The 21102-nt window shown below is 43.1% G+C and overlaps 1 protein-coding gene across 1 annotated transcript in view; it reads left to right on the top strand.

Annotated features, from left to right (window-relative positions):
• Nucleotides 1-21102, top strand: part of LOC129811817 (A disintegrin and metalloproteinase with thrombospondin motifs 6-like) — a 194233-nt gene that overhangs the window by 40410 nt on the left and 132721 nt on the right. Inside the window, exons 8-10 of the mRNA XM_055863455.1 lie at nt 1467-1510; nt 4807-4912; nt 15848-15994. Of these exons, the coding sequence (XP_055719430.1) occupies nt 1467-1510; nt 4807-4912; nt 15848-15994 (297 nt within the window). The remainder of the gene's footprint in view (nt 1-1466; nt 1511-4806; nt 4913-15847; nt 15995-21102) is intronic.

Genomic DNA, 21102 nt, shown 5'->3' with positions numbered 1-21102 from the left:
CATATACTGCAGGTGGATGCCCGAGATGCCCCATTTCAACATCAGAGGTGCTTAGAGTAGAGTAGAATAAAATAGACTAGGATAGAGTAGAGTAGAATACAGTAGAAAATAATAGACTGGGATAGAGTATAGTAGAATATAGTAGAGTAAAATAGACTAGGATAGAGTAGAGTAGAATATAATAGACTAGGATAGAGTAGAGTAGAATATAACAGACTAGGATAGAGTAGAGTAAAATAGACTAGGATAGAGTAGAGTAGAGTAAAATAGACTAGGATAGAGTAGAGTAGAGTAAAATATACTAGGATAGAGTAGAGTAGAATATAATAGACTAGGATAGAGGAGAGTAGAATAGATTAGAATAGAGTAGAGTAAAATAGACTAGGATAGAGTAGAGTAGAATAGACTAGACTAGGATATAGTAGAGTAAAATAGACTAGGATAGAGTAGAGTAAGATAGACTAGGATAGAGTAGAGTAGAATAGACTAGGATAGAGTAGAGTAGAACAGACTAGGATAGAGTAGAGTAGAATAGACTAGGATAGAGTAGAGTAGAATAGACTAGGATAGAGTAGAGTAGAGTAAAATAGACTAGGATAGAGTAGAGTAGAATAGACTAGGATAGAGTAGAGTAGAATAGACTAGGATAGAGTAGAGTAGAATAGACTAGGATAGAGTAGAGTAGAGTAAAATAGACTAGGATAGAGTAGAGTAGAATAGACTAGGATAGAGTAGAGTAGAATAGACTAGGATTGAGTAGAGTAGAATAGACTAGGATAGAGTAGAGTAGAGTAAAATAGACTAGGATAGAGTAGAGTAGAACAGACTAGGATAGAGTAGAGTAGAGTAAGATAGACTAGGATAGAGTAGAGTACAATAGACTAGGATAGAGTAGAGTAGAGTAAGATAGACTAGGATAGAGTAGAGTAGAATAGACTAGGATAGAGTAGAGTAGAACAGACTAGGATAGAGTAGAGTAGAATAGAGTAGAATATACTAGGATAGAGTAGAGTAGAATAGACTAGGATAGAGTAGAGTAGAGTAAGATAGACTACGATAGAGTAGAGTAGAGTAGAATAGACTAGGATAGAGTAGAGTAGAACAGACTAGGATAGAGTAGAGTAGAATAGACTAGGATAGAGTAGAGTAAAATAGACTAGGATAGAGTAGAGTAGAGTAAAATAGACTAGGATAGAGTAGAGTAGAATAGACTAGGATAGAGTAGAGTAGAATAGACTAGGATAGAGTAGAGTAGAACAGACTAGGATAGAGTAGAGTAAAATAGACTAGGATAGAGTAGAGTAGAGTAAAGTAGACTAGGATAGAGTAGAGTAGAATAGACTAGGATCGAGTAGAGTAGAATAGACCAGGATAGAGTAGAGTAGAATAGAGTAGAATAGAACTAGAGAGAGCCTGACAGAAGAATCATGTCTCATGTTGTTTTCTCTCTTGTTTTTCTCCCTCAGGTACGACATCTGCACTTACAAGAACAAACCCTGTGGGACTCTAGGTGAGTGGCAATGCTCTCTGCTCTCAGTTCTGTTATTTTATCTGCTCTTCTCTCTGCTCTCTGTTCTCTGCTTTTTGTTCTCTGTTCTGTTATTTTATCTGCTCTGCTCTCTGTTCTCTGCTCTCTGTTCTCTGTTCTCTGCTCTCTGTTCTCTGTTCTCTGTTCTCTGCTCTCTGTTCTCTGTTCTCTGCTCTCTGTTCTCTGCTCTCTGTTCTCTGCTCTCTGTTCTCTGTTCTCTGCTTTTTGTTCTCTGTTCTGTTATTTTATCTGCTCTGCTCTCTGTTCCCTGTTCTCTGTTCTCTGCTCTCTGTTCTCTGCTCTCTGTTCTCTACTCTCTGCACTCTGCTCTCTGTTCCTTGTTCTCTGTTCTCTGCTCTCTGTTCTCTGTTCTCTGTTCCCTATTCTCTGTTCTCTGTTCTCTTCTCCGTTCTCTGCTCTCTGTTCTCTTCTCCGTTCTCTGCTCTGCTCTCTGTTCTCTGTTCCCTGTTCTCTGCTCTCTGTTCTCTGTTCTCTGCTCTCTGTTCTCTGTTCTCTGTTCTCTTCTCCGTTCTCTGTTCTCTGTTCTCTGCTCTCTGTTCTCTGTTCTCTGTTCTCTTCTCCGTTCTCTGTTCTCTGTTCTCTGCTCTCTGTTCTCTGTTCTCTGTTCTCTGTTCTCTGCTCTCTGTTCTCTGTTCTCTGTTCTCTGTTTTCTGCTCTATGTTCTCTGTTCTCTGCTCTCTGTTCTTTTCTCTGCTCTCTGCTCTCTGCTCTCTGCTCTCTGCTCTCTGCTCTCTGTTCTCTGTTCTCTGGTCTGTTCTCTGCTCTCTGCTCTCTGTTCTCTGTTCTCTGTTCTCTTCTCCGTTCTCTGTTCTCTGTTCTCTGCTCTCTGTTCTCTGTTCTCTGTTCTCTGTTCTCTGCTCTCTGTTCTCTGTTCTCTGTTCTCTGTTTTCTGCTCTATGTTCTCTGTTCTCTGCTCTCTGTTCTTTTCTCTGCTCTCTGCTCTCTGCTCTCTGCTCTCTGCTCTCTGTTCTCTGTTCTCTGGTCTGTTCTCTGCTCTCTGCTCTCTGTTCTGTAGCCTGGAGGCAAGGAAAGACAGGTCAGAGAGACCAGGTGGCGTTTACTGTCGTCGGGGAGGGTACAGACGGGGTTAGGTCCATGCAGGGCAGGGCACAGGCGTGGTAACCTCCAAGTGCACTTGACTGTGTCCTTCTACCAATATAGCTCAAATAATGTGGATATTTATAAGTTCATATGGCGTGTTTTTCTCCTGCTACAGTACTTTAAGGACACTGGTTTCCAGTCATTTTTGCCAGGGGTTTGGTTTGACATGTTGTGCCTCCACTGTGACAGGAACTGTGGCAAACTTAAACTTACAAACTTGTTAGGCTTCTGTAACCAAGCTCAGAAAGGCACGGAGGAGAAAAAACAGAAAGATAGAGGGACAGATAGAAAGTTAAGAATGAAATCTAGAGGGAGAACATAAGATAACAAGAGCGAGAGAAAGAGAGCGTTGTGGTGGAGAAAGGACGGCAAGGAGTGTCAGCATCTCCCCTCCTCCTTGCTCCCTCTGAGAGCCCCTGCAGGCTCCACAGTATATCTTGGAGGTAATATTGGGACTCTGGGGGGGTTTGACAGATTGACCGCATTCGTCACATTCCCCCCGTCGCTTTAATTGCACCAGCATCTGCTTGGCTTCCTCGTTCTCTCTCACTCTCTTTACCTTCTCTCCTCCTCCCCCTCTCCCTTTCCTCTGTTTCTCCTCTCCTCCTCCTTCTTCTCTCCCTCTCCATTTCTTCTCCCGTCTCAACCCTGTTCCCCTCACCTTTTCCCCCTATCCTCTCCCCCTCCCCCTCTCTCTCTCCATTTGTCCTCCCTTTTCAGCACCCTCCTCTTCTCTTCCTTTCCTCCATTCCGTCCCTCTCAACCCTTCTTCCCCCTCTCCTCTCCTCTACTCATCTCCTTCCCTCCTCACCCTATCATTAGGGGTCATGCTACAGGTCAGCTCTTTTCCCCTTGGGTCTCTGGGTAATCTGAGTTGGAGATAATACCTAACCAACCCCACTTCTGAGTGTTATGTGAAACCCTTCCCAGTAACCTGTAGATGGAATCTCTTCTCTTCTCTTTCTGTCTGACCTGTTACCCTCTGGGGGAAGAACAGAGACACCTGGATGGCTCTACTCTCAACCTCACACACACACACACGCACGCACGCACGCACACACACACACGCACGCACGCACGCACGCACGCACGCACGCACGCACGCACGCACGCACACACACACACACACACACACACACACACACACACACACACACAAACACACAAACGCACACACACATAAAACATGTAGAACTCTATATGCCAGCTTTTTGACAAAGCTAACAATAACCTGCATTTAATCTTATCTTGCATAAGATGAAATGCACATACTACAGTGACACGCCAACACACACACAAGCGCACACGCACAGACAGGCAACTTTATAGCTTTACTCAGCGTTATTTCACTCTTCTGCTTCTCTCTCCAAAAGAGCTCTTTCTCAAATATAAAGAATATGCCTATTGCTTTCTCTTTGGAACTCTATATTTTTTAGGGGGGGTGGGGATGTTTTCTTAAATTCAATAGCCTGCATCACTAGGTTTATACACTAATGTATAAATCCAAGCCTGTCTAGACATTTTCCAGCTCTGACTTTAGGTTGAAAAAAGTTCATGTCTAGCCAGTTGATGCTGAAGTCAGGTCCCGCTGGTGAGTACAGCAGCAACAGCATGGACTGAGGCTGTTTCCCAAATCACACCCTATTTCTTATGTAGTGCACTACTTTTGTCCAGAGCCCTGAGAGAAGAAGTGAACTCTCAACGCTCTTAGCCAACGTCCCAAATGGCACCCTATTTCCTATGTGGGCCCTGGTCAAAAGTAGTGCACTATAAATGGAATAGGGTGCAAACCTGAGAAGTTTAGAGTTGCCGCCTCCTCTCTCTCTCTCTCTCTCTCTCTCTCTCTCTCTCTCTCTCTCTCTCTCTCTCTCTCTCTCTCTCTCTCTCTCTCTCTCTCTCTCTCTCTCTCTCTCTCTCCTGCTGCTCTTTCTTTAACACCAGGGAGGTCAGAACTGAGGAATCCAGCTTTTAGAGCCACCACTCCTAAGAATGCTACACCTTGATCTGACCCTGTTTTGCTCTCTCTATCTCTCTCGTTCTCTTTCGTTCTCTGTGTGTGTGTGTGTGTGTGTGTGTGTGTGTGTGTGTGTGTGTGTGTGTGTGTGTGTGTGTGTGTGTGTGTGTGTGTGTGTGTGTGTGTGTGTGTGTGTGTCCAGGCTTGGCGTCGGTAGCTGGGATGTGTGAGCCGGAGAGGAGTTGCAGCATCAATGAAGACATCGGCTTAGGTTCTGCTTTCACCATCGCTCACGAGATTGGCCACAAGTGAGTCCGCTCACATTTACCCAAAATCTTCTGCATTGCTTTACACAGTTAACCCTTTCAGACCTTTCCCTTAGCCCTTCCCCATCACGGCTGCTAACACACTGTTTTAAAACTACTTTTATGTCCCAAAATAATGTTTAGTCAGATACCAAGATTATCTTTGACATTTTTTCCCTCTTAAACAGATTTAATTATATACACTCCTATTCAAAAGTTTGCGGTCACTTAGAAATGTCCTTGTTTTTGAAAGAAACATTTTTTTTATTTCAAAATTGATCAGAAATAGAGTGTAGACAGTGTTAATGTTGTAAATGACTATTGTAGCTGGAAACAGCTGATTTTTAATGGAGTATCTACATAGGCCCATTATCAGCAACCATCACTCCTGTGTTCTAATGGCACGTTGTGTTAGCTAAGTTTATCATTTTAAAAAGCTAATTGATCATTAGAAAACCCTTTTGCAATTATGTTAGCACAGCTGAAAACTGTTGTCCTGATTAAAGCAATAAAACTGTCCTTAGACTAGTTGAGTATCTGGAGCATCAGCATTTGTGGGTTCGATTACAGGCTCAAAATGTCCAGAAATAAAGAACTTTCTTCTGCATCTCGTCAGTCTATTCTTGTTCTGAGAAATGAAGGCTATTCCATGCGAGAAATTGCCAAAAAACTGAAGATCTCGACCAACGCTGTGTACTACTTCCTTCACAGAACAGCGCAAACTGGCTCTAACTAGAATAGAAAGAGGAGTGGGAGGTCCCGGTGGACAACTGAGCAAGAGGACAAGTGCATTAGAGTGTCTAGTTGGAGAAACAGACGCCTCACAAATCCTCAACTGGCAGCTTCATTAAATAGTACCCGCAAAACACCAGTCTCAACATCAAGAGTGAAGAGGCGACTCCGGGATGCTGGCCTTCTAGGCAGAGTTGCAAAGAAAAAGCCATATCTCAGACTGGCCAATAAAAAGAAAAGATTAAGATGGGCAAAAGGACACAGACACCGGACAGAGGAACACTGCCTAGAAGGCCAGCATCCCGGAGTCGCCTCTTCACTGTTGACGTTGAGACATTTCTAAGTAACCCCAAACCTTTGAACGGTAGTGTATATAATAATACATATATTACTACACAGAGAATGTGACTCGCTATTTCGCAACGCCCACAATATCATCTGCCAAGAAACTTGTATTTTATTTTATTTGGAACTATTCCTAAAGAATAACCAGATCTTTGGGTTGGTTTGGTTTGCGTTGGTGTGTGTTGGTTTGGTTTGGGTTGGTGTGTGTTGGTTTGGTTTGGGATGGTGTGTGTGTGTTGGTTTGATTTGGGTTGGTGTGTGTTGGTTTGGTTTGGGTTGGTGTGTGTTGGTTTGGTTTGGGTTGGTGTGTGTTGGTTTGGTTTGGGTTGGTACAGTTGAAGTCGGAGGTTTACATCAAATCAAATCAAAGTTTATTTGTCACGTGCCCTGAATACAACAGGTGAAATGCTTACTTACAGGCTCTAACCAATAGTGCAAAAAAGGTATTAGGTGAACAATAGGTAAGTAAAGAATTAACCTGTTGAGGCTAGGGGGTGCTGTTGTCACTATTTATGGTAATCGTGTAATTTTTGAAACGGCTTCCTACAAAATTCTTGATTGTACAATATGCATATTATTATTATTATTGGATAGAAAACAGTCTATAGTTTCTATAGTCGTTGAAATTTTGTCTCTAAGTGGAACAGAACTCATTCTACAGCAATTTCCCTGACATGGAGTCAGATTTCACACATTTTGGCCTCTGTTCTGGAGTCAGTTTTAAGGCCACTGTTATTCCTATGAGTATATGGACACTGCTTACGTCTTCCCCTGGATGCCTTTACGTGATGACGATTTGAATGGTGTCGATTGCACATTCACAGGCACTATAAATGAAAAAAGCCCTGTATGTAGGAGCTCTTTTCTTGGTGCGTCATGCGCACGGAGGATACCGACCCACTGTTTTTCCAAGCACTAGTGAAGCCAGTTATATTTCTCCGGTCATATTTCTACTCGTTATAGGAGTTAAAAACATCATAAGGTAGTTAATTTAAAGCGTTTTATAGCAATTTATATCCGTTTAGTGCGATTTTGGGACATTTATTTCTGAGACGCTGTGAATCTCTGGGCACGCTTCCAGTTCATGCCGAACGCAGTTGGCATTTCCACATGGCAAGAGGACAGCTTTCCACCAAAAGACGATTATACCCAAGAAAGGATGCTTCGCCCAAGATTCTGATGGAAGAACAGCTCAAAGTAGGAACAATTTATTATGATAAATCGTGTTTCTGTCGAAAAATGTTAGTGGGACGCCATTTTTAGGACGCCATTTTTTTTGACTTAGCTTCGCTTGGCGCAAACTGTATTGAAAAGTAAGGATAATTTTAAAAATGTAATTCCGCGATTGTATTAAGAATGAAATTGTCTATCAATCGCTGTCCACCCTACATTTTTTAGTCACGTTTATGAGTATTTATGTATACGACTAGATCACTGTCTAATATGGCGCACAAGCATTTTCTCACCAGCTGGGCTACTTTTCTCATTGTCTAACCATGATTTTGGTGGCTAAATATGCACATTTTCGAACAAACTGTATATGTATGTTGTAATGTGATGTTACAGGAGTGTCATCTGAAGAATTCTGAGAAGGTTAGTGAAAAAATTAATAAATTTTGGCGATGTTTACGTTATCGCTCTCTTTGGCTAGAATCAATGCTGGGGTAATGTTTGCACATGTGCTATGCTAATATAACGATTTATTGTGTTTTCGCTGTAAGACACCTAGAAAATCTGAAATATTGTCTGTATTCACAGGATCTGTGTCTTTCTATTAGTGTATGCTGTGTATTTTTACGAAATGTTTGATGATTAGTAGTTAGGTAAACACGTTGCTCATTGTAATTATTCTAGTCCATTTGTGACGGTGGGTGCAATTGTAACCTATGCCATCTACCTGAAATATGCACATTTTTCTAACAAAACCTATCCTATACCATAAATATGTTATCAGACTGTCATCTGATGATTTTTTTTCTTGGTTAGGGGCTATCAATATCTTAGTTTAGCCGAATTGGTGATAGCTACTGTTGTTGGTGGACAAAGTAAAGATGGTGGATTATGCTAATGTGTTTTTAGCTAATAGATTTACATCTTTACATATTGTGTCTTCCCTGTAAAACATTTTAAAAATCGGACATGTTGGCTGGATTCACAAGATCTGTGTCTTTCATTAGCTGTATTGGACTTTAATGTGTGAAAGTTAAATATTTAAAAAAAAAATTTTTTTTGAATTTCGCGGCTCTGCCTTTTCAGTGGGGGTGGGGGGGGTGTGCCGCTTGCGGGACGTGTGTCCTTGAAAGGATAAAAACAACAGTAAAAAGACAGTGAAAAACAGTAGCGAGGCTATAAAAGTAGCGAGGCTACATACTGACACCGGTTAGTCAGGCTGATTGAGGTAGTATGTACATGTAGATATGGTTAAAGTGACTATGCATATATAATGAACAGAGAGTGGCAGTAGCGTAAAAGAGGGGTTGGCGGGTGGTGGGTGGTGGGACACAATGCAGATAGCCCGGTTAGCCAATGTGCGGGAGCACTGGTTGGTCGGCCCAATTGAGGTAGTATGTACATGAATGTATAGTTAAAGTGACTGTGCATATATGATAAACAGAGAGTAGCAGCAGCGTAAAAGAGGGGTGGGGGGGGCACACAATGCAAATAGTCCGGGTAGCCATTTGATTACCTGTTCAGGAGTCTTATGGCTTGGGGGTAAAAACTGTTGAGAAGCCTTTTTGTCCTAGACTTGGCACTCTGGTACCGCTTGCCATGCGGTACCCCTATGACTGGGGTGGCTGGGGTCTTTGACATTTCTTAGGGCCTTCCTCTGACACCGCCTGGTGTAAAGGTCCTGGATGGCAGGCAGCTTAGCCCCAGTGATGTACTGGGCCATAGGCACTACCCTCTGTAGTGCCTTGCAGTCAGGGTCCGAGCAATTGCCGTACCAGACAGTGATGCCACAAGTCAGGATGCTCTCGATGTTGCAGCTGTAGAACCTTTTGAGGATCTCAGGACCCATGCCAAATCGTTTTAGTTCCCTGAGGGGGAATAGGCTTTGTCGTGCCCTCTTCACAACTGTCTTGGTGTGTTTGGACCATTCTAGTTTGTTGTTGATGTGGACACCAAGGAACTTGAAGCTCTCAACCTGCTCCACTACAGCCCCGTCGATGAGAATGGGGGCGTGCTCGGTCCTCCTTTTCCTGTAGTCCACAATAATCTCCTTAGTCTTGGTTACGTTGAGGGATAGGTTGTTATTCTGGCACCACCCGGCCAGGTCTCTGTCTTCCTCCCTATAGGCTGTCTCGTCGTTGTCGGTGATCAGGCCTACCACTGTTGTGTCGTCTGCAAACTTAATGATGCTGTTTGAGTCATGCCTGGCTTTGCAGTCGTGGGTGAACAGGGAGTACAGGAGGGGACTGAGCACGTACCCCTGTGTAGCTCCAGTGTTGAGGATCAGCGTGGCAGATGTGTTGCTACCTACTCTTACTACCTGGGGGTAGCCCGTCAGGAAGTCCAGGATCCAGTTGCAGAGGGAGGTGTTTAGTCCCAGGATCCTTAGCTTAGTGATGAGCTTTGAGGGTACATACACCTTAGCCAAATACATTTAAACTCAGTTTTTCACAATTCCTGACATTTAATCAAAGCAAATATTTCCTGTCTTAGGTCAGTTAGTATCACCACTTTATTTTAAGAATGTGAAATGTCAGAATAATAGTAGAGAGAATTATTTATTTCAGATTTTATTTCTTTTATACACTCAATTAGTATTTGGTAGCATTGCCTTTAAATTGTTGAACTTGGGTCAAATGTTTCAGGTAGCCTTCCACAAGCTTCCCACAATAAGTTTGGTGAATTTTGGCCCATTCCTCCTGACAGAGCAGGTGTAACTGAGTCAGGTTTGTAGGGATTGAGGTCAGGGCTTTGTGATGGCCACTCCAATACCTTGACTTTGTTGTCCTTGAGCCATTTTGCCACAACTTTGGAAGTATGCTTGGGGTCATTGTCCATTTGGAAGACCCATTTACGGCCAAGCTTTAACTTCTTGACTGATGTCTTGAGATGTTGCTTCAATATATCCACATAACTTTCCATCCTCATGATGCCATCTATTTTGTGAAGTGCACCAGTCCCTCCTGCAGCAAAGCACCCCTACAACATGATGCTGCCACCCCCGTGCTTCACGGTTGGGATGGTGTTCTTCGGCTTGCAAGCCTCCCCCTTTTTCATCCAAACATAACGATGGTCATTATGGCCAAACAGTTCTATTTTTGTTTCATCAGACCAGAGGACATTTCTCCAAAAAGTGCGATCTTTGTCCCCATGTGCAGTTGCAAACCGTAGTCTGGCTTTTTTTATGGTGGTTTTGGAGCAGTGGCTTCTTCCTTGCTGAGCGGCCTTTCAGGTTAAGTCGATATAGGACTTGTTTTACTGTGGATATAGATACTTTTGTACCTGTTTCCTCCAGCATCTTCACAAGGTCCTTTGCTGTTGTTCTGGGATTGATTTGCACTTTTCCCACCAAAGTACATTCATCTCTAGCAGAACGCGTCTCCTTCCTGAGCAGTATGATGGCTGCGTGGTCCCATGGTGTTTATACTTGCGTACTATTGTTTGTACAGATGAACGTGATACCTTCAGGCGTTTGGAAAATGCTCCCAAGGACGAACCAGACTTGTGGAGGTCTACAATTTTTTTTCTGCGGTCTTGGCTGATTTCTTTTGATTTTCCCATGATGTCAAGCAAAGAGGCACTGAGTTTGAAGGTAGGCCTTGAAATACATCCACAGGTACACCTCCAATTGACTCAAATGATGTCAATTAGCCTATCAGAAGCTTCTAAAGCCATCATTTTCTGGAATTTTCCAAGCTGTTTAAAGGCACAGTCAACTTAGTGTATGTAAACTTCTGACCCACTGGAATTGTGATACATTGAATTATAAGTGAAATAATCTGTCTGTAAACAATTGTTGGAAAAAATACTTGTACTTATAGTTTGTTAGCAAGAAATTTGTGGAGTGGTTGAAGATCTAGATTTAATGACTCCAACCTAAGTGTATGAAAACCTCCGACTTCAACTGTATGTGGACACCTGCTCCTGTATCTCATTCCAAATCATGGACATGAATATGTCGTTGGTCCCCCCTTTGCAGCTATAACAGCCTCCACTCTCTTCTTGACAAACCCTTTTTATATGGTCCTTGCTTTGTGCACAGGGGCATTGTCATGCTGAAACAGGAAAGGGCCTTCCCCAAACCGTTGCCATAAAGTTGGATGCACAGAAGCATCTAGAATATCATTGCATACTATAGCTTTAAGATTTCCCTTCACTGGAACTAAGGGACCTAGCCAGAAACATGAAAAACAGCCCCAGACCATTTTTCCTCCTCCATCAAACTTGACAGTTGTCACAATGCATTGGGGCAGGTAGCGTTCTCCTGGCATCCACCAAACCCAGATTTGTCCATCGGACTAGCAGATGGTGAAGCGTGATTCATCACTCTAGAGAACGCGTTTCCACTGCTCCAGTTTCCAATGGTGGCGAGCTTTACACCACTCCAGTCGACACTTGGTATTGCGCATGGTGATCTTAGGCTTGTGTGCGGCTGCTCGGCCATGGAAACCCATTTCATGAAGCTCCCGACAAACAGTTATTGTGCTGATATTGTTTCCAGAGGCAGTTTGGAACTCAGTAGTGAGTGTTGCAACCGAGGACAGACGATTTTTAAGCACTTCAGCACTTGGCAGTCCCGTTCTGTGAGCTTGTGTGGCCATCCACTTCGCGGCTGAGCCGTTGTTGCTCCTAGATGTTTCCACTTCACAATAACAGCACTTACAGTTGACCGGGGCAGGAACGGCACTTACAGTTGACCGGGGCAGGAACAGCACTTACAGTTGACCGGGGCAGGAACAGCACTTACAGTTGACCGGGGAAGCTCTAGCAGGGCAGAAATCTGACCAACTGACTTGTTGTTCTGACGGTGGCAAGTTGAAAGTCACTGCGCTCTTCAGTAAGGCCATTCTACTGCCAATGTTTGTCTATGGACATTGCATGGCTGTGTGCTCGATTTTATACACCTGTCAGCAATGGGTGTGGCTGAAATAGCCAAATCTATATATTTAAAAGGGTGTCCACATACTTTTTAATATACAGTGCATTCGGAAAGTATTCAAAACCCTTCCCTTTTTCAACATTTTGTTACGTTACAGCGTTATTCTAAAATAGATTAAATAAAACATTTCCTCATCAATCTACACACAAGACCCCATAATGACAAAGCGAAAACAGGTTTATAGAAAGTTATGAAAATGTATTAAAAATAAAAACAGAAATACCTTATTTACATAAGTATTCAGACCCTTTTCTATGAGACTCGAAATTGAGCTCAGGTGTGTCCTGTTTCCATTGATCATCCTTGAGATGTTTCTGCAACTTGATTGGAGTCCACCTGTGGTAAATTGTGGTAAATTGTAAGGTCCCACAGTTGACAGTGCATGTCAGAGCAAAAACCAAGCCATGAGATCGAAGGAATTGTCCGTAGAGCTTAGAGACAGGATTGTGTCGAGGCACAGATCTGGGGAAGGGTGCCAAAAAATGTCTGCAGCATTGAAGGTCCCCAAAGTACAGAGAGATCCTTGATGAAAACCTGGTCCAGAGCGCTCAGGACCTCGACTGGGGCGCATGTTCACCTTCCAACAGAACACAGATAAGACAACGCAGGAGTGGCTTCGGGACAAGTCTCTGAATGTCCTTGAGTGGCCCAGCCAGAGCCCAGACTTGAACCTGATGGAACATCTCTGGAGAGACCTGAAAATAGCTGTACATCAACGCTACCCATCCAACCTGACAGAACTTGAGAGGTTCTGCAGAGAAGAATGGGAGAAACTCCCCAAATACAGGAGTACCAAGCTTGTAGAGTCATACCCAAGAAGACTCAAGGTTGTAATTGCTGCCAAATGTGCTTCAACTGAGTAAAGAATCTGAATTCTTATGTAAATGTGATATTTCTGTTTTTATTTGTAATAACTTTGCAAAAAGTTCTAAAAACCTGTTTTTGCTTTGTCATTATTGGGTATTGTTTGTAGATTGATGAGGAAAAAAACTATTGAATACTTTTTAGAATAAGGCTGTATTTTAACAAAATGTGGAAAAAGTCAAGGAGTCTGAATAATTTCCGAATGCAATGTATGCTGTGTTTGCTCATGCTAATGACAGTGTCCACATACCTCCTGAATATAAAGTTCAATAATGATGATGTATTGGTCTACGTATCCACTCCCTGGGGTTCACAGAGATGGCCATTTCCTTTATGATGTCTCGTGTCTGCTTCTGTTTTGGGGCTGTTGTAAAAATGGTCTCTGCAAGGAGAGAATGTATAAAAACCTTAGCCACGGTCTCAGGACGGCTGATTTATTTCCAGAGTAGGGTCAAATGTCATAAACGCCAGCGTTAGAAAAACAGGCCGGGCTGTGGGATGTGGTGGTTTGTTATATACATTACAACTGATCTGTGCTTTTGGACGGTCAGGGAAACTAAGCTTCGGCTTCCTGCCGTAACGCAAGCTTTTCTTTCGTTTAGATATTCAGACGGATACAGTTTTTGGGTTCCATACATTTTTTTGTTAAACGGATTTATATGCAGCCAGGCCAGTGTTCAGTCAAGTTGGGCAGCAGAAAGCAGAAAGCAGAAAGCAAAAACCTTTCTTTCTCTCAGGAGGTTCACACTAGAGAGCTGCTCTGATCAGATGGACGCTGAGAGAGAGAGAGAGAGAGAGCGAGAGAGAGCAGTATTTGTGTTTATGGGAGAGGGTGGACGAGTAGGGGTTGAACCAGGCCTGGGTGGTGTACTGTATATTCTATAACGGTATTTGAATGTTTGGTTTGTTAAATGTGATACGCCGTGTGTAACGTCCATTTTTATAGTTTACTCTGCTACTTGAGTCATCCCTCTCCGCTCTCTCTCTCTCCATGCCACTTTCCACACAGACCTAGTCCCACCCCCTGTCACTCAAGGATTGCATTTGTTGTTGCTTGACCACGAGACACATGCAACAATGTTGATGACAACGATGTTGTTTTCACTTTGATCTTAATATAAATCCACAAGCGTTCTATAATTACAATATTAGTTTGTGTTTCTTACATCTGCCAAAAGCTAGTTTGTATTTTCTTAGCAAGTTAAACTAAATCGTGTTAGCCACTAATGCTAATCGCTAGTTAGCTGGCTAATAAAAGTACTGAGTCAGAGCAAACGTAGCTAGCTAATACAGCCTGATACCAGTACTGGTGGAGGCCTAAATCCGCATGTTGTTTGTGCAACAGTATCTTCTAAATTAAACAGGAATAGGTGAAGCATGAATATGTTGGCTACATGAATAAAGATTTAATGTAGCCAAAGATTATTGGGTCCCCTAGGAAACACTGAACATCGTCCATGGCGTTTTCATTTGTTGTCATGTCAAACAACACTGTATTCAAAGTGCCCATTATTATTTATATGCTAACTATATAATTAGAATAAACATTCTATTTCCATGATTCCAAAAGTTCACCCAAGTATTTTGCTCTAAATCGCAATTGCAACATTTGGTTAAAAATAAGGCCTACTATTTTTGCCCATATCGTGGCAGTGTGGAAATGAGGTCAAAATTAGTGTAGGAAATGTGGAAATTGATGAAATGCAGAAAAGGATTTTAGGTTGAAGTTGAATTGAACAGTGTAAAACAATCAGAATGGAGAAAGACTCATTGAAATAATGTATAATATATGTGATACCACCCTAGGGTCACGCACTACTCATGAAGCAAATGTAGAACTTTTATTAATAAAAAACATAAAATACCGTCAAATACCGTCATACCATCAAAAATTTGAAAAATACCATGATATTTTTTAATACTTTGGCGATATCGCCCAACCCTAGGTTGAACCTCTTTCTTTCTTTCTTTCTTTCTTTCTTTCTTTCTTTCTTTCTTTCTTTCTTTCTTTCTTTCTTTCTTTCTTTCTTTCTTTCTTTCTTTCTTTCTTTCTTTCTCTCTTTCCCCAAGTCTCATTGAGAGCATGGAGAGTTTGGCTCTGGTCTATCCCCACCTCCCTCCTCCCCTGCCTGTAGCTGGCTGTTGTTCTGTAACTGGCCAGTCCAGACCTGTAGATGGTGATTGATTGACAGGCATGCAGCATCAGGGTGGTGATTAAAACTCTCTGCTCCCTCCAGCGCTCCAGACAAAGCCTGACCCCTGACCTCTAGTCCCCTCTACACCAGCTGTTACAGCCAGGAGCCAGGGAGCCCTTTCTAACATCTCAAACCCTCTCTACCTCTCTCAAACCCTGCCCTACATGTAGAGGAGGTGCCGGGCAGAGTTATAGAAGAGGTAGAAAAGGGCTGCAGGTAGCCTAGCGGTTAAGAGCATTGGGCCAGTAACTGAAAGGTTGCTGGTTTGAATCCCCGAGCCGACTAGGTGACCAATCTGTCCATGTGCCCTTGAGCAAGGCACTTAACTCTAATCGGTCCTGTAAGTCACTCTGGATAAGAGCGTCTGTAAAATGAGGTAGAGGGAGGTAGAGATACGTTCCCAGAGGTAATTAAGCTTGAACCTATCTGACTGTTCTGTACCCATCAGCCACAGTATTAGATATTGCTCTCAGTGACACCACCTATCTCTCTATGAATGGCATTTTTGGCCAATCTGGGTAAAAGCTGTCCTCTGGCACAGATCTAAGATCATCTGATCCCCCCCCAAACCATACCTTAACCTATATGGTTGGGGAAAGAAAAACTGACCTTAGATCTTTAAGTCTTGAGGCAATTCCATCTTTCTCCATGTTTGACCTGCTCTCCTCTCTGTCCTCCATTTTGCGCTTACAGTTTCGGGATGAACCATGATGGAATAGGAAACTCATGTGGGACTAAAGGCCATGAGGCAGCCAAGCTGATGGCGGCCCACATCACAGCTAACACCAACCCCTTCTCCTGGTCGGCCTGCAGTAAGAACTACATCACCAGTTTCCTCGAGTAAGTGGAAGAGGGGCATTCCTCCGTGTGTGTGTGTGTGTGTGTGTGTACCTGACTCTGCCTGTGTGTAGAGATCTCAGTTTATTCTCACTTAAAACCACCTATTGGAACTCTTGTACATGTCCTGAACCAATCCTTAACTTCCTCAGTGTGTAAAAAGACATGAATAGCCTTCCAGCAATCCAAACATTGATCCTAGGTTTTGGGACAGAAAGACTACACTTCTCCTCCTCAACATGTTCTTTCTCTCCGTGCCTTGAATAACAGATCCATTTGTTTTCTTGCTTCAGTGAAGAAGGATAATTCTTAGTTTATTTCAAATATTTGTCTTAATTTGATAAGTGCCCCTCAGGACTGGCTGATGGTAGCAGATAGAGTCTGGGTTTAGAAGTATGAAATAAATCTTCCAGTCAGACAGCGTCCATAGAAAACAAAGTCACTTGGCCTTGAAGGTCCTCAACTCTTAAACTCTTTGAATGGTTTTCAGTGAGCATATGTGTGTGTGTGTGTGTGTGTGTGTGTGTGTGTGTGTGTGTGTGTGTGTGTGTGTGTGTGTGTGTGTGTGTGTGTGTGTGTGTGTGTGTGTGTGTGTGTGTGTGTGTGTGTGTGTGTGTGTGTGTGTGTGTGTGTGTGTGTGTGTGAGTGTGAGAAGGGATAATGGTGGTTCTGGTTGTCAGAGTGTGTTCTCTGGTGAAAGCCTTCAGAGAGCTACTTGCAACACAAAGTAGCATTGGCACATAGGCATAGGCATTACAGTACCATGTGCCAACTTCTCACAGTAACACACAGAGATGCCTCTTCACGGTATCTGGACCTTCTCACTATGGCCTTCTCTTCTCACGGTTGGATCATCTTGGAGTCTAGTACTGTTTCAGACCAAGGGCATAGAGGATTCATATTTTGTTCACATTTGTGTGACCCCTTTTTCGTGGCACTTTTTCTCCTCTGAAAGTCTGTTGTAGATGGATTGTAAGTTTTCGCAGAATTCATTTTTGTCTGTGTCTTTTCAGTTCTGCTTTTTACTTTTTGATGTCTGTCTTTCTCCTATGAAGTTTTGTCTGTAAACTAGACTTACCCTCCCAAGGGTTCTCCCTCCAACAGATTTTTAGATATGTCACACGTTTCTTCTTGCCAAGTAAAAAACTTTGGCTGTGGTCTTGGCCTAGATACACTGGTGCAATATGTGGCTGGTCGTTTGGGTTGTGAAGAATGGTTTATGAATGCAAACATAGTTCAGACACAGTATGTCATAAATCAATAGTTTAGTAACTTTTAGCCCAGTTACATTCACTATAGATATACGACATGGAGAACACTCCACTGACCAATCCTTTTGAGCTTTTAAATTGAACCAATATCTAGTCTTAAAGGAATATTCCACCCAAAAACTATCTTTTTGGTATTTGTGTCATTAGTCCATTGTTGACATAGTCCCCAAAATGTTTTGCTTGTCAACAATCAAGTTTTCAAGATATGTAACTTTCTTAATACAGAAATCGTCCCCGTATGATGCAAAACGCAGAATCACATAATGAAAAATGTATCATACAGGGACGATTGCTGTATTTTGAAAGTTACATTACATAGAATGAAATACATTCTTATATTATTATACCTAGTAATAATTCCTAGTTAATCTAGTTACTATCTATGGGATCCTGAGTGGCGCAGCGGTCTAAGGCACTGTATCTCCAGCGCAGAGATGTCACTACAATCCCTGGTTTGAATCCAGGCTGTATCACATCTAGCCGTGATTGGGAGTACCACAGGGCGGCGCACAATTGACCCAGTGTCGTCTGGTTTTGGCCCGGGTAGGCCGCCATTGTAAATAAGACTTTTTCTTAACTGACTTGCCTAATTAAATAAAGGTTAAATAAATAAATAATAAAATATTTAGTCTTAACATGGGTGACCAAGGTGGGAGTTGAGGGACCGGTTCTTATTAGAAGAGATGTCCTCTGTGACAGTGTAATGAACTTGGCTTATCCCAGAGGACAGGAAGCTGCTTCAACTGGCAAATAATACTTTCTATATTTAAACATCAGACTATTTGGTTTGTCCCTGAACCAATAAACAGTGGGGTCTGCCCAGCCCTTGTCTGCCGTGGTGTGGGTCAGTGTGGTGGGCCGGGTGTGGGTCAGTGTGGTGGGCCGGGGTGTGGGTCAGTGTGGTGGGCTGGGGTGTGGGTCAGTGTGGTGGGCCGGGGTGTGGGTCAGTGTGGTGGGCCGGGGTGTGGGTCAGTGTGGTGGGCTGGGGTGTGGGTCAGTGTGGTGGGCCGGGGTGTGGGTCAGTGTGGTGGGCCGGGGTGTGGGTCAGTGTGGTGGGCCGGGGTGTGGGTCAGTGTGGTGGGCCGGGGTGTGGGTCAGTGTGGTGGGCCGGGGTGTGGGTCAGTGTGGTGGGCCGGGGTGTGGGTCAGTTTGGTGGGCCGGGGTGTGGGTCAGTGTGGTGGGCTGGGGGGGCAAGCAAGGCTCTCTCTGGTGAGACGGACCTCTCCGCACCAAGGAAAAATACTACTCCACCACAGATAAACAGAGAGATAGTTTCCTATTAGGTGTGCAGTCTGATAGTGTGGGTTAAATGTGCAGTCTGATAGTGTGGATTAGATGTGCAGTCTGATAGTGTGGATTAGATGTGCAGTCTGATAGTGTGGGTTAAATGTGCAGTCTGATAGTGTGGATTAGGTGTGCAGTCTGATAGTGTGGATTAGATGTGCAGTCTGATAGTGTGGGTTAAATGTGCAGTCTGATAGTGTGGATTAGGTGTGCAGTCTGATAGTGTGTATTAGGTGTGGAGTCTGATAGTGTGGGTTAAATGTGCAGTCTGATAGTGTGGATTAGGTGTGCAGTCTGATAGTGTGGATTAGATGTGCAGTCTGATAGTGTGGATTAGGTGTGCAGTCTGATAGTGTGGATTAAATGTGCAGTCTGATAGTGTGGATTAGGTGTGCAGTCTGATAGTGTGGATTAGGTGTGCAGTCTGATAGTGTGGATTAGATGTGCAGTCTGATAGTGTGGGTTAAATGTGCAGTCTGATAGTGTGGGTTAAATGTGCAGTCTGATAGTGTGGATTAGATGTGCAGTCTGATAGTGTGGATTAGGTGTGCAGTCTGATAGTGTGGATTAGGTGTGCAGTCTGATAGTGTGGATTAGATGTGCAGTCTGATAGTGTGGATTAGATGTGCAGTCTGATAGTGTGGATTAAATGTGCAGTCTGATAGTGTGGGTTAAATGTTCAGTCTGATAGTGTGGATTAGATGTGCAGTCTGATAGTGTGGATTAGGTGTGCAGTCTGATAGTGTGGATTAGATGTGCAGTCTGATAGTGTGGATTAGAGGTTCAGTCTGATAGTGTGGATTAGGTGTGCAGTCTGATAGTGTGGATTAGGTGTGCAGTCTGATAGTGTGGGTTAAATGTGCAGTCTGATAGTGTGGATTAGATGTGCAGTCTGATAGTGTGGGTTAAATGTGCAGTCTGATAGTGTGGATTAGGTGTGCAGTCTGATAGTGTGGTTTAAATGTGCAGTCTGATAGTGTGGGTTAAATGTGCAGTCTGATAGTGTGGGTTAAATGTGCAGTCTGATAGTGTGGATTAGATGTGCAGTCTGATAGTGTGGATTAGATGTGCAGTCGATAGTGTGGATTAGGTGTGCAGTCTGATAGTGTGGATTAGATGTGCAGTCTGATAGTGTGGATTAGATGTTCAGTTTAATAGTGTGGATTAGATGTTCAGTCTGATAGTGTGGATTAGGTGTGCAGTCTGATAGTGTGGGTCAAATGTGCAGTCTGATAGTGTAAATTAGGTGTGCAGTCTGATAGTGTGGATTAGATGTGCAGTCTGATAGTGTGGATTAGATGTTCAGTTTAATAGTGTGGATTAGATGTTCAGTCTGATAGTGTGGATTAGGTGTGCAGTCTGATAGTGTGTATTAGATGTGCAGTCTGATAGTGTGGATTAGGTGTGCAGTCTGGTAGTGTGGATTAGATGTGCAGTCTGATAGTGTGGATTAGATGTGCAGTCTGATAGTGTGGGTCAAATGTGCAGTCTGATAGTGTAAATTAGGTGTGCAGTCTGATAGTGTGGATTAGATGTGCAGTCTGATAGTGTGGATTAGATGTTCAGTTTAATAGTGTGGATTAGATGTTCAGTCTGATAGTGTGGATTAGGTGTGCAGTCTGATAGTGTGTATTAGATGTGCAGTCTGATAGTGTGGATTAGGTGTGCAGTCTGATAGTGTGGGTTAAATGTGCAGTCTGATAGTGTAAATTAGGTGTGCAGTCTGATAGTGTGGATTAGATGTGCAGTCTGATAGTGTGGATTAGATGTGCAGTCTGAAAGTGTGGATTAGATGTTCAGTCTGTTAGCGTGGATTAGGTGTGCAGTCTGATAGTGTAAATTAGGTGTGCAGTCTGATAGTGTGGATTAGATGTGCAGTCTGATAGTGTGGATTAGATGTGCAGTCTGAAAGTGTGGATTAGATGTGCAGTCTGATAGTGTGGGTTAAATGTGCAGTCTGATAGTGTGGGTTAAATGTGCAGTCTGATAGTGTAAATTAGGTGTGCAGTCTGGTAGTGTGGATTAGATGTGCAGTCTGATAGTGTGGATTAGATGTGCAGTCTGAAAGTGTGGATTAGATGTTCAGTCTGTTAGCGTGGATTAGGTGTGCAGTCTGATAGTGTGGATTAGGTGTGCAGTCTGATAGTGTGGATTAGATGTGCAGTCTGATAGTGTGGATTAGATGTGCAGTCTGATAGTGTGGGTTAAATGTGCAGTCTGATAGTGTGGATTAGGTGTGCAGTCTGATAGTGTGTATTAGGTGTGGAGTCTGATAGTGTGGGTTAAATGTGCAGTCTGATAGTGTGGATTAGGTGTGCAGTCTGATAGTGTGGATTAGATGTGCAGTCTGATAGTGTGGATTAGGTGTGCAGTCTGATAGTGTGGATTAAATGTGCAGTCTGATAGTGTGGATTAGGTGTGCAGTCTGATAGTGTGGATTAGGTGTGCAGTCTGATAGTGTGGATTAGATGTGCAGTCTGATAGTGTGGGTTAAATGTGCAGTCTGATAGTGTGGGTTAAATGTGCAGTCTGATAGTGTGGATTAGATGTGCAGTC

This window comes from Salvelinus fontinalis, chromosome 2 (genome assembly GCF_029448725.1).
Source record: "Salvelinus fontinalis isolate EN_2023a chromosome 2, ASM2944872v1, whole genome shotgun sequence".
Classification (NCBI taxonomy): domain Eukaryota; kingdom Metazoa; phylum Chordata; class Actinopteri; order Salmoniformes; family Salmonidae; genus Salvelinus; species Salvelinus fontinalis.
This window is presented reverse-complemented; position numbering and strand designations above follow the sequence as displayed.